We start from the raw sequence: 13,843 nt of genomic DNA, 5'->3' as shown, positions 1-13,843 counted from the left end.
TACTAGATACATTGCTTAACCCCTGTGGTGGATGAAGGGTATTGTCGTGACGACCCCGACAATTTGGCGCCCAGTCACCACTAGGGGGAGCTCACTACATACAGATTTATACATACACCACTAGGAGGAGCTCAGTACATACAGATTTATACAGTCACCACTAGAGGGAGCTCACTACATACAGATTTATACAGTCACCACTAGAGGGAGCTCACTACATACAGATTTATACAGTCACCACTAGGGGAGCTCACTACATACAGATTTATACATCCACCACTAGGGAGAGCTCACTACATACAGATTTATACAGTCACCACTAGGAGGAGCTCACTACATACAGATTTATACAGTCACCACTAGGGAGAGCTCACTACATACAGATTATACAGCCACCACTAGGAGGAGCTCACTACATACAGATTTATACAGTCACCACTAGAGGGAGCTCACTACATACAGATTTAAACAGTCACCACTAGGAGGAGCTCACTACATACAGATTTATACAGTCACCACTAGGGGGAGCTCACTACATACAGATTTATACAGTCACCACTAGGAGGAGCTCACTACGTACAGATTTATACAGTCACCACTAGGGGCAGTTCACTACATACAGATTTATAGTCACCACTAGGGGGAGCTCACTACATAGATTATTCTGCCACCACTCAGTGACTTGCAGACTCTCTTTGCTTCTCTTCCTCCATCTTCCTTGTCCCTAAACGTCCTTGCATGTGAGTGATCATTACCTGTCATCCATTTCTTTCCCGATCAGTGCGTCAGATAACGTGTCAGTGTCGCTGTAGATCTGTGGCTTCCCCAGATCAGTTATTGTGCTCCTGCTGAGACTTGTGGTGCCCAGTGAGTACTTATCATAACAGCGGAGCTCATCCCCCAGGGTTTCATCCAGAGGAGGTTCCCACAAATATGTCTCCACCGGACCAATGTTCCTCTGGACCCGTCTGAGAGCCTTCCTCCGCACCCTCTGCATGTGATGGATAATGACGGACATCGTTTCCTCGCCGTGGGGCCCTACAACAAGCAGAGAGTGGTCTATAGCAGGGTCCATAGATCGGGGTCTATAGACGGGTCCAGGAGCCACAGTCACCTCTTATTCTGGAGTGTCTCAGTCGCTGCTGCACCGAGTGATACTTGTCTCGTAGCGGCACACGGACGTCATCAGGATTAGGAAAAGCTGTGACCATGATCTCCGCAACCTACAGGAAGACGACCACATGGGAAAGGTGTCTGCAAAACCAGAGAAGGATCCGGCGGCTTCTGACTCCGTGAGCAGCGCTGTAGTATTAGGGGCTCACGTCTTCGGCAGACCTGGGGCCGGCTACCATGGCTAACTATCGTGGCACAGAGATCCAACGGGGAGAGAGGGGCTTATAAAGGGGTCACGATCAAAAGACCATGGCATCAAAGTGGATACATAGCCGGGATCAGAGATCTCACATCCCAGCCGTGGCAGCAGGATGTCGGCCGTATGTGACAACGTCGGAGTCAGGGTTGTCTTTCATACATTTTTTGCTGGTGTGAAGGAACGTCCACCCATCGGTGCCGAAAAAGTCCATGAGATGGAGAGTGGAGAATTTACCTTTTTCACTGGAGGCAACTCGCTGATCAGGCTGAGGATGAGATCCTGGATCAGCTCCTCACTATTTGTGGCCCTGGTGAACGGCAGCATGCGACAGGCCCAGTCCAAAGCCTCAAAACATCGCTCGGTCACACAGGAGTCCACCTGGTCTGCAGTCTGGAGGAAGAGGGGAGAGACCGCGGGTCAGAGCATGCACGGGAGCAGACCCGAGGGAGTGGAGACAGGCTGGGGGTCAGAGCATGCCCGGGAGCAGACCCGAGGGAGCGGACACAGGCTGGGGGTCAGAGCATGCCCAGGAGCAGACCCGAGGGAGCGGAGACAGGCTGAGGGTCAGAGCATGCACAAGACGCAGCTCCGAGGGAGCGGAGACAGGCTGGGGGTCAGAGCATGCACGGGAGCAGACCCGAGGGAGTGGAGACAGGCTGGGGGTCAGAGCATGCCCGGGAGCAGACCCGAGGGAGCGGAGACAGGCTGGGGGTCAGAGCATGCCCGGGAGCAGACCCGAGGGAGCGGAGACAGGCTGGGGGTCAGAGCATGCCCGGGAGCAGACCCGAGGGAGCAGAGACAGGCTGAGGGTCAGAGCATGCACGGGACACAACTCTGAGGAAGCGGAAACAGGCTGAGGGTCAGAGCATACACGGGAGCAGACCCGAGGGAGTGGAGGCAGGCTGAGGGTCAGAGCATGCACAAGACGCAGCTCCGAGGGAGCGGAGACAGGCTGAGGGTCAGAGCATGCACGGGACACAGCTCCGAGGGAGTGGAGACAGGCTGGGGGTCAGAGCATGCCCGGGAGCAGACCCGAGGGAGCGGAGACAGGCTGAGGGTCAGAGCATGCACAGGACGCAGCTCTGAAGGAGTGGAGACAGGCTGAGGGTCAGAGCATGCACGGGATGCAGCTCCGAGGGAGCAGAGACAGGCTGAGGGTCAGAGCATGCACAGGACGCAGCTCCGAGGGAGCAGAGACAGGCTGAGGGTCAGAGCATGCACAGGATGCAGCTCCGAGGGAGCAGAGACAGGCTGAGGGTCAGAGCATGCACAGGACGCAGCTCCGAGGGAGCGGAGACAGGCTGAGGGTCAGAGCATGCACAGGACGCAGCTCCGAGGGAGCGGAGACAGGCTGAGGGTCAGAGCATGCACAGGACGCAGCTCCGAGGGAGCGGAGACAGGCTGAGGGTCAGAGCATGCACAGGACGCAGCTCCGAGAGAGGGAGCGGGAGAGGCCGAGCGTCAGAGGATATATGAGACCCGGCCCCGCTGCACTCTTCTACTCCAATAGCTACTTAACGATTCAGCCGCAGAGATGCATCTAAATTTAAAGGTGGTTTTCGCCTTCACAAAACCTCTGTCCCCCAGATGCAGTTTCTAATTGGCCGCAGTGATGTCGACATGCAGTCAGCGCTACAGACAATAACACACCGGGGGAGGGGCAGAGACTTTTTTTTACCAAAGCAAAACTGCACTAGGGGAAAGAGGCGGAAAATCCCTTTAAGTATAAACGTTAATGGTGAGAGAATCCATCACCTTGAACAATTTGCCGCTGTCTCGCGCCGTCTGGTACTGTCTGCAGCTCAGAGACAATCGCTCCCGTACATGAAGCATCCAGCACAGGGCACAGAGCTCCCGAAAACAGACTGTGGAGAGGAAAACGCAGAAATGTCACCTTATTCATCAGGTCCATGACATTATTAATCCTCGGAGGTTTCCCGCATCCTGATAATACAACATGACTCTTCCATTGGTCGCACCTACGATGCTGCAGGACACCAGGTCATCCGGGGCTTCTCCGCTGGGTCCCGGCTTTAGTAGCACTGTCCGACTGTTCGCGTAATTCTGCAAGTTTTCCGGAAGGGAATCGAGAGGCGGCAGCGAAGCTTTGGCTCTAATCTACAAAATCCAAAGTCAATTCATGGAAGTAACGTTGTGTGTATCACACGCCCAGACGCCCGTCTACCCCTGGACAGATACCTTCTGCATGACTTTTCTTGCCCGTTTGATCTGCTTGATGTACCACTGGGCAGCAGGGAGAGAGCAATGAGCTGCGCGGAGCAGGAGGAGTGCACGCTGCAGGACGCCTGACAGGCTCCGGCGGCTCCGCTTCTCCGAATCCAAGAGAAAATCGCTGGGATCCTCCTAAGAATCAAACCGGAAAGGACGAGAGAAGAAGAAAGTTACCAGACATTGCAAATCCTCCAGTCATCCGACCAATACTACAGCCCCGACTGAGCACGCCCACACCGCAGGACGACGAGAGCACGCCCGCACCGCAGGACGACGAGAGCACGCCCGCACCGCAGGACGACAAGAGCACGCCAGCACTGCAGGAGGACGAGCCCGCACCGCAGGAGGACGAGAGTACGCCCGCACCACAGGAGGACAAGCCCACACCGCAGGACGACAAGAGCACGCCCGCACCGCAGGACGACAAGAGCACGCCCGCACCGCAGGATAACGAGAGCACGCCCGCACCGCAGGAGGACGAGAGCACGCCCGCACCGCAGGAGGACGAGAGCACGCCCGCACCGCAGGACGACGAGAGCACGCCCGCACCGCAGGAGGACGAGAGCACGCCCACACCGCAGGACGACGAGAGCACGCCCGCACCGCATGACGACGAGAGCACGCCCGCACCGCAGGAGGACGAGAGCACGCCCACACCGCAGGACGACGAGAGCACGCCCGCACCGCATGACGACGAGAGCACGCCCGCACCGCAGGAGGACGAGAGCACGCCCACACCGCAGGACGACGAGAGCACGCCCACACCGCAGGACGACGAGAGCACGCCCACACCGCAGGACGACGAGAGCACGCCCACACCGCAGGACGACGAGAGCACGCCCGCACCGCAGGACGACGAGAGCACGCCCGCACCGCAGGACGACAAGAGCACGCCCGCACCGCAGGACGATGAGAGCACGCCCGTACCGCAGGATAACAAGAGCACGCCCGCACCGCAGGACAATGAGAGCACGCCCGTACCGCAGGAGAACGAGAGCACGCCAGCCCCGCAGGACGACGAGAGCACGCCAGCACTGCAGGAGGACGGGCCCGCACCGCAGGAGGACGAGAGGACGCCCGCACCACAGGAGGACAAGCCCACACCGCAGGAGGACGAGAGCGCGCCCGCACCGCAGGACGGCGAGAGCACGCCCGCCCCGCAGGATAACGAGAGCACGCCCGCACTGCAGGACAATGAGAGCACGCCCGTACCGCAGGAGAACGAGAGCACGCCAGCCCCGCAGGACGACGAGAGCACGCCAGCACTGCAGGAGGACGGGCCCGCCCCGCAGGAGGACGAGAGCACGCCCGCACCACAGGAGGACAAGCCCACACCGCAGGAGGACGAGAGCGCGCCCGCATTGCAGGAGGACAAGAGCGCGCCCGCACCGCAGGAGGACGAGCGCGTGCCCGCACCGCAGGAGGACGAGCGCGCCCGCACCGCAGGACGATGAGAGCGCGCCCGCACCGCAGGACGACGAGAGCGCGCCCGCACCGCAGGACGACGAGAGCGCGCCCGCACCGCAGGACGACGAGAGCGCGCCCGCACCGCAGGATGACGAGCCCACGCCCGCCCCGCAGGAGGACGACCCAATAACACAGGACGGGCAGCTGACTACTGGTCACTTACCTCGCTGACTGATGAAGGCTGCGGACAGTAGAGCGGCGGCGCTGGGAGATACAACCTCTCCGGCACCAGACCGGACAGTTTTCTGCTGAGCTCCTTTGCGGAGTCCATCAGTTGGTGGAGAGTTTCGGTGACAATTTCTGCGTCGGCCATTACGGCTGCCTTCAGCATCTCTTGTACTGAACTGAACACAAGATCTGCATCCTCTTCCTCAATGGGATCTGAAGTCAGAAAAATAAAGATTTTTGGTATTTGCTGTAATTCTGGTTCCTGGTGGCCTTCATTGAGGGACCCAGAAACCATGGGACGCCACAAAGCTGGAAAACTAAACGGCCGCCTGCAGCAACGGCCGCCTGCAGCAACGGCCGCCTGCAGCAACGGCCGCCTGCAGCAAGGAGGGAGATGTCTGTATCAGGGGCAGGAGGGAGAAGTCTGCAGGGGAGAACATTTTCATTTAGGATGTAATAATAGAATCAGCCTGCAGGTAGCATCCTCCATGGTTTCTGTGTTCCCCAATGAAGGACTGAAAAGTACAAAACATTGAATGTAAGTGAAGAACGGGTAGAACGGCACCCCACATTAGGAGGCAAGTGGCCCTAGTGACCCTGCACCTGCAAATACCTACTGGGATGATGGCAAGAGATAGGAATGGAACTGATGCTCGACACCTGACAACCAGACCCTGTGTAGTCAGCACCTGCAGTCATGCGGCCGTGTACCCTGTCTTTTGCTAATCTTCCACGTGTATGCCATTATGAAGTAGTGGACAGATGGAAGGAAGCAGCAGGACTGCAGGGTCTGACTGCACAGTGGTCGTCTGTAGTCTGTTACCATGGAGACGCATATATCTGCACAGGAGCTGTAGACATAAGACTATAAGACATCAGTTTCCGATACTGATTTCTTTGGCATAGGAGAGCTGAGCAGCTTCTCTGCTTTCTGGTGTTTGTCTCCAGCCCTGAGTGCCCCAGAATCGTTACCCTACAGCCCCACCATCTCCCATCAGGGTGTTATCTGCTCCTCGCTTCGCCCCATCAGACGGTTACCAGTGAATAGATCCGCTTCGGTCTGACCTCGCTCCGAGACTCGAGCACTGGGTGGCCGACCAAGGAAGGACTGCAGCTTCTCCTGGAATATGTGTGCAGGAGACAGACGCGCGGACATTGCAGGAAATGCTCCTCTCTGCCTGCAACCAAGGAGAGTAATGAGGCTGTGTGGCGCAGACGGCGGCCTACCGTGCGTATCCTCGCGGCACCTACTCCTCAGTGATGCTGCTCCTGTGCAGGTTATAAGCCACCGACATGGAGACGGACATCTTCCAGTCTCCCAGCGTGTTAGCCAGCCACGCGGCTTCCGTTATCAGGCCCCCGATAAGCAGCAGGTCAAGGGTATAGTCCACGGTCCACACACTGGAAAGGTTCTGACCTCTGACCGCAGCGGCAACTAATCTGTGCTGCAGCGGAACGACCCGAGGGGGGTCAACTGCGGGAAAACACAGGAGGCATCAAAGAGATTGGCGCATGGGGGGAACAGAGCACAGGGGGAAAGATGGCGCATAGGAGAACGAAGCGAGCGGGGGAAAAAGACGGTGTACGGGAGGACGACAGGGGAAGGGGAGGACGAAAGGGGAAGGGGAGGACGAAAGGGGAAGGGGAGGACGAAAGGGGAAGGGGAGGACGAAAGGGGAAGGGGAGGACGAAAGGGGAAGGGGGAGGACGAAAGGGGAAGGGGGAGGACGAAAGGGGAAGGGGGAGGACGAAAGGGGAAGGGGGAGGACGAAAGGGGAAGGGGGAGGACGAAAGGGGAAGGGGAGGACGAAAGGGGAAGGGGAGGACGAAAGGGGAAGGGGAGGACGAAAGGGGAAGGGGAGGACGAAAGGGGAAGGGGAGGACGAAAGGGGAAGGGGAGGACGAAAGGGGAAGGGGAGGACGAAAGGGGAAGGGGAGGACGAAAGGGGAAGGGGAGGACGACAGGGGAAGGGGAGGACGACAGGGGAAGGGGAGGACGAAAGGGGAAGGGGGAGGACGAAAGGGGAAGGGGAGGACAAAAGGGGAAGGGGAGGACGAAAGGGGAAGGGGAGGACGAAAGGGGAAGGGGGAGGACGAAAGGGGAAGGGGAGGACGAAAGGGGAAGGGGAGGACGAAAGGGGAAGGGGAGGACGAAAGGGGAAGGGGGAGGACGAAAGGGGAAGGGGGAGGACGAAAGGGGAAGGGGGAGGACGAAAGGGGAAGGGGGAGGACGAAAGGGGAAGGGGGAGGACGAAAGGGGAAGGGGAGGACGAAAGGGGAAGGGGAGGACGAAAGGGGAAGGGGAGGACGAAAGGGGAAGGGGAGGACGAAAGGGGAAGGGGAGGACGAAAGGGGAAGGGGAGGACGAAAGGGGAAGGGGAGGACGAAAGGGGAAGGGGAGGACGAAAGGGGAAGGGGAGGACGACAGGGGAAGGGGAGGACGAAAGGGGAAGGGGAGGACGAAAGGGGAAGGGGAGGACGAAAGGGGAAGGGGGAGGACGAAAGGGGAAGGGGGAGGACGAAAGGGGAAGGGGGAGGACGAAAGGGGAAGGGGGAGGACGAAAGGGGAAGGGGGAGGACGAAAGGGGAAGGGGGAGGACGAAAGGGGAAGGGGAGGACGAAAGGGGAAGGGGAGGACGAAAGGGGAAGGGGAGGACGAAAGGGGAAGGGGAGGACGAAAGGGGAAGGGGAGGACGAAAGGGGAAGGGGAGGACGAAAGGGGAAGGGGAGGACGAAAGGGGAAGGGGAGGACGAAAGGGGAAGGGGAGGACGACAGGGGAAGGGGAGGACGAAAGGGGAAGGGGAGGACGACAGGGGAAGGGGAGGACGACAGGGGAAGGGGAGGACGACAGGGGAAGGGGAGGACGACAGGGGAAGGGGAGGACGAAAGGGGAAGGGGGAGGACGAAAGGGGAAGGGGAGGACGAAAGGGGAAGGGGAGGACGAAAGGGGAAGGGGAGGACGAAAGGGGAAGGGGAGGACGAAAGGGGAAGGGGAGGACGAAAGGGGAAGGGGAGGACGAAAGGGGAAGGGGAGGACGAAAGGGGAAGGGGAGGACGAAAGGGGAAGGGGAGGACGAAAGGGGAAGGGGAGGACGAAAGGGGAAGGGGAGGACGAAAGGGGAAGGGGAGGACGAAAGGGGAAGGGGAGGACGAAAGGGGAAGGGGAGGACGACAGGGGAAGGGAGGACGACAGGGGAAGGGAGGACGAAAGGGGAAGGGAGGACGACAGGGGAAGGGAGGACGAAAGGGGAAAGGCGGAAAGATAGCACATGGGAGAATTAAGGAGAAGGGGGGATGGAGTGTGCGGAGGGGAGACAGACATGGTGCGGGGGGGGGGGGGGGGACAGACAGGTGGGGCTTATATTGAGTCTATGATGAGCTATATAACTGCATCAGACAGTTGTAGATGAGGTCTTGCACGGCTGCTTACAGCGTTACCTGCAGAGACATGGAGCGGAGCCAGCACGCTCACGTTGTGTGGAGGAAACACGTACAGCCGCTGGTTGGTGAAATATGCCGCCATGAACCTGCCCATGGAGCGGATCACAGCGAGTGCTGCTTCTGGGTTCACCTGCGCCAGCGACCGGCCTCCGGGCGGAGGATGACCTGTGGAGGTACAGGAGATATATACACAAGATAGCTGCAGGGCTCGTCCTCTGCCCATACATAGACACAGATAGACCGTCTTCCATTACGATATTTAGTTTTAGTGTCGCATTAATCTGTTCCTTTCTACATGCAGTAGGTGCGACATGTCCATTCTCTGAGTGCAGGAGAAAATATTTGAGTGAAAAATGCTAAAAAATCCCAGTTGCTCACCACTAAGGGCAGCTCACTGCGTACCTGGCGGCTGAAAGTGCACATAATTGGACAGAACGGCGCCATACACTGTGTAGTGGCTGTTCTTGGTACTGCATCTCGGTCCTATTGAAGTGACAGGGATCTGAGCTGCAGTACCGAAAAAGGCCAATACATGGTGTCCCAGCTCCATTTATTGATTACATCCCGCCACAGAGGGACATCGGGCACCGAACCTGAACCGATCTCATAATGATGAACAGGACTTGAGGGGTCCATGATTTAATCCCTGAAAGTACTAGTATATTTGGCTCCACCTCCTTGACACCTAGCACATGAGAGTCACAAAAACCCTGAATCTGCTGCAGCGCCCCCTGCTGTTAGAATACAGCTGCTGCAGGTGTCCTGATGGAGGTGTGTGGAGCTGCGGTGGTCACACTGACCTGCAGGGGTCTCCTCCTGGCTCCGCGGCTTGGGCAGCAGACTGGACCGGACCAGCAGCTCCTGCACCAGCTGGTCGCACATTCCCTGGGCGTCATTGAGGTCGTAGTGATAGAGGCGGCAGTAGAGCAGCGCCAGGTAATACCGCGTCTGCAGCGCCTCGCTCCTCCTGCCTCCTGCCAACAAGAACCACATGAAGAGTTTCTGCAATCTACTGCTATGAGCCACGCATCACATTGACGTGGCCACCGACAGGGCTCGCTCCACCTCCTGCTGACTCCAATAATGCACAATAGGAACTCGCAGGTGCCACGCTCACGTCAGCAACCAAGGGTGGCGGTGTCAGCGCCAAAACAAAAAAAAAGACCCTCTTTCCTAATCATAGAAGACCCCTTTAAGGCTTAACTCGAAGCCCAGACCGTTATGTGCATACATCAACATCCCTACATGTTCCCCAAGACCGAAAAAAAGACACGTTTTGCAAATAGCCTTGATCTACCGTTTTGTGTCTACAGCTCCCATGTAGACCTATGTGTCTCCAAAGTAAAAGGCAACAGAGAAACCCTTTAGTTTTCTAATCCAGCAGCCATGTCTGAGTCTCTGTGTCCGTGACTTCTGGATAACGAACAAATGTATATTAGTATGAAGCAGAAAGCCACGTATGACTCCAGAATCAGACTACACATGTAGGATTTGTAGTCTGTTACCGTGGAGACGCATAGCAGAATCAGACTACACATGTAGGATTTGTAGTCTGTTACCGTGGAGATGCATAGCAGAATCAGACTACACATGCAGGATTTGTAGTCTGTTACCGTGGAGACGCATAGCGGAATCAGACTACACATGCAGGATTTGGAGTCTGTTACCGTGGAGACGCATAGCGGAATCAGACTACACATGTAGGATTTGTAGTCTGTTACCGTGGAGACGCATAGCGGAATCAGACTACACATGTAGGATTTGTAGTCTGTTACCGTGGAGACGCATAGCGGAATCAGACTACACATGTAGGATTTGTAGTCTGTTACCGTGGAGACGCATAGCGGAATCAGACTACACATGCAGGATTTGTAGTCTGTTACCGTGGAGATGCACAGCAGAATCAGACTACACATACAGGATTTGTAGTCTGTTACTGTGGAGATGCATAGCGGAATCAGACTACACATGCAGGATTTGTAATCTGTTACCGTGGAGACGCATAGATCCGCACTGGTGCTTTGCACATACAACCATGGCCTCATTTTACATTAAGAATTCTTAATTCCTTTTGGATGTAACTAAAATAATTGTGAAAGACAGAAGAAAACAGGACGTTTACCTCGAGTTCTCGTCTCCAGCAGTTGTTTTTTCCAGATCTCTACCGACTCTCTGTAAGAGCCTAATAAGAAATATTCTTCTCCTGTACAGAAAGATTCAATGCAAGAAAATCTGAGAATGAGAACGTACAGGAGACGATCTGATCCACACATCCATGTAATTCTGAGGAAAGACTGCGCTCCCTAGTGCCTGCACGTTCCGTACAATATTTAAAAGGTTTTTTCCCATTTTCCTAGATTGATACCATCAGATAGTGCTTGTAAAAACATTCACTTTTGCAATTTACTGCCTACTAAAATTTTGTTCCGTTCTTCAGATATCAACAATTTTAATTTTGTTTATACGTTGTTGCCATGGAGACTGTCAGCTGTAAACAAACAAAAACTGCTAATATCTTGAGAACGGATGCAAAATTTAACAAGCAGTAAATTGCAGAAGTCCTTGTTTTTACATGTACTACCCAAAAATATCAATTTCTGAAAATGGAAAAAAAAAAAAACAGATCCATTTTCTGCGTGTTTTTTTTTTTAAAGTATAAAAGTGAAACTCTACCAGTGAATGGAAGAAGACGCAAATCCCCCGAAATCTGATCTCCCCTCGTCTGAAGCTTGGCCTGTATATGGCACAATAGAAAACCAATGGCTTTTTCTTCATTTTGGATCTCGGGTGCTGAATGTACAGAGCGATTGAGAGAAATCCTCTTCCTTAGCTGAGTCTTGTACCAAAGAGTCTGATTGTACAGGAGACGCCAGAGCACGGCCAGCCTGTAATACAGAGAAAGGATCATACAGGAGAAGCAAGAGCACGGCCAGCGTGTAATACAGAGAGGATAATACAGGAGACACCAGAGCACGGCCAGCCTGTAATACAGAGAAAGGATCATACAGGAGAAGCCAGAGCACGGCCAGCCTGTAATACAGAGAAAGGATCAAACAGGAGAAGCAAGAGCACGGCCAGCGTGTAATACAGAGAGGATAATACAGGAGACACCAGAGCACGGCCAGCCTGTAATACAGAGGATAATACAGGAGAAGCCAGAGCACGGCCAGCCTGTAATACAGAGAAAGGATCATACAGGAGAAGCCAGAGCACGGCCAGAGTGTAATACAGAGAGGATAATACAGGAGACACCAGAGCACGGCCAGAGTGTAATACAGAGAGGATAATACAGGAGACACCAGAGCACAGCCAGAGTGTAATACAGAGACGATAATACAGGAGACACCAGAGCACGGCCAGCCTGTAATACAGAGAGGATAACACAGGAGACACCAGAGCACAGCCAGCCTGTAATACAGAGAGGATAACATAGGAGACACCAGAGCACGGCCAGCCTGTAATACAGAGAGGATAACACAGAAGACACCAGAGCACGGCCAGCCTGTAATACAGAGAGGATAACACAGAAGACACCAGAGCACGGCCAGCCTGTAATACAGAGAGGATAACACAGGAGAAGCCAGAGCACGGCCAGCCTGTAATACAGAGAGGATAACGCAGGAGACACCAGAGCACGGCCAGCCTGTAATACAGAGAGGATAACACAGGAGACACCAGAGCACGGTCAGCCTGTAATACAGAGAGAGGATCATAGAGGAGACACCAGAGCACGGCCAGCCTGTAATACAGAGAGGATAACATAGGAGACACCAGAGCACGGCCAGCCTGTAATACAGAGAGGATAACACAGAAGACACCAGAGCACGGCCAGCCTGTAATACAGAGAGGATAACACAGGAGAAGCCAGAGCACGGCCAGCCTGTAATACAGAGAGGATAACGCAGGAGACACCAGAGCACGGCCAGCCTGTAATACAGAGAGGATAACACAGGAGACACCAGAGCACTGTCAGCCTGTAATACAGAGAGAGGATCATACAGGAGACACCAGAGCACGGCCAGCCTGTAATACAGAGAGGATAACACAGGAGGGATAAGCGTCTGCCATACAGCCGCGGAGCTGCTGATCATTGTACGGCTTAGTACCTTTTCTCAGATTTTGCAGTGTTGCCCGCTATATTTGGGGGTTCCTGAAGAATACACTGAAGAGGTGACCCCATGTTTGGCTGTTTTATCACCTGGAACACGGGCGTCCTCAGATGAGTAGCGTCGCCCTCTGCAGGCGCGGAGGACACCGACTGCAACCTGGACGTATAAATGGTGCTAAGGCTGCGGGACACCATCTGTAACAAGCAGAAGCTTTCCAGGAGACTCTTGGAGAGGAGCGTCCGATGCTGGGAAAGGATCAGCCGGAGGATCTCTGCCGTCAGCTTCATCACGTGCCCGATCGTCTGACGCGGAGCCATGTCCCAGTACAGACCAGTAAGACACTGGTGGAATATGGCGACGTAGGACGTCCAGGGGTCACCTCCCGCTTTCTTCTTGGAAGGTTTATCCACTTTGAGCATCGGACATTTAGGATTCTGAAGAATGGACATGAAGTGAATGAGGCAGCCCACTGTGTAGTGCAGCAGGGCGCCCGTCTGTGCCGCGCCACCCAAAGACACCCCCAATGCCCACGCCGCCAGGAGGGCTCTCTGCACTCGCAGCAGCTGGACGGTCACATCGCTCTTCCCAGGAGGTGGGTCGCCGGCGTGGATGGTATCAAACATGGAAGCAAATTCAAGTCTGCCGTGCTCGACTCTGCCAAAGGCGCCATCGCCAGGAGCAGGAGGAAGAGAATCATCCGGATCATCGCTGTCCTCCTGACAACACAAAACACCAAAACCCGTGAAGTATAGAAAAAGAAAGTAATGCAAACTAACAAAACATTCGCTAGTGATGTGCATGCCCAACCGAGCGCTCGTGCCCAACCGAGCGCCCGTGCCCAACCGAGAGCCCGTGCCCAACCGAGAGCCCATGCCTAACCGAGGGAAGCTGCAGCCGCTGCCGCTTGTCCAACAGAGGAGAGAAGCTGCTGCCCAACGCCGCTCTTCCAACCGAGGAGAGAAGCTGCTGCCCGACACCGCTCGTCCAACCAAGGAGAGAAGCTGCTGCCCAACGCCGCTCTTCCAACCAAGGAGAGAAGCTGCTGCCCGACAC

General features: G+C 55.5%; 1 protein-coding gene across 3 annotated transcripts in view; it reads right to left on the bottom strand.

Moving 5' to 3' along the window:
- Positions 1–13,843, bottom strand: part of CPLANE1 (ciliogenesis and planar polarity effector complex subunit 1) — a 66,282-nt gene that overhangs the window by 31,663 nt on the left and 20,776 nt on the right. For 2 of the 3 annotated variants that reach the window (XM_069745940.1, XM_069745942.1), the window contains 14 exons: positions 12,788–13,506; positions 11,355–11,566; positions 10,804–10,884; positions 9,482–9,655; positions 8,679–8,846; positions 6,491–6,713; positions 6,278–6,417; positions 5,235–5,452; positions 3,572–3,736; positions 3,352–3,490; positions 3,128–3,237; positions 1,607–1,762; positions 1,115–1,223; positions 756–1,038 (listed from right to left, as the gene is read on the bottom strand). In XM_069745940.1, coding sequence (XP_069602041.1) covers positions 756–1,038; positions 1,115–1,223; positions 1,607–1,762; positions 3,128–3,237; positions 3,352–3,490; positions 3,572–3,736; positions 5,235–5,452; positions 6,278–6,417; positions 6,491–6,713; positions 8,679–8,846; positions 9,482–9,655; positions 10,804–10,884; positions 11,355–11,566; positions 12,788–13,506 — 2,897 coding nt within the window. The remainder of the gene's footprint in view (positions 1–755; positions 1,039–1,114; positions 1,224–1,606; positions 1,763–3,127; positions 3,238–3,351; positions 3,491–3,571; positions 3,737–5,234; positions 5,453–6,277; positions 6,418–6,490; positions 6,714–8,678; positions 8,847–9,481; positions 9,656–10,803; positions 10,885–11,354; positions 11,567–12,787; positions 13,507–13,843) is intronic. The other variant, XM_069745941.1, reaches the window with a different exon arrangement.

Source organism: Ranitomeya imitator, chromosome 1 (genome assembly GCF_032444005.1).
Source record: "Ranitomeya imitator isolate aRanImi1 chromosome 1, aRanImi1.pri, whole genome shotgun sequence".
NCBI lineage: Eukaryota > Metazoa > Chordata > Amphibia > Anura > Dendrobatidae > Ranitomeya > Ranitomeya imitator.
Note: the sequence above shows the minus strand (reverse complement) of the source record. Positions and strands in the feature narration are given on the sequence as shown.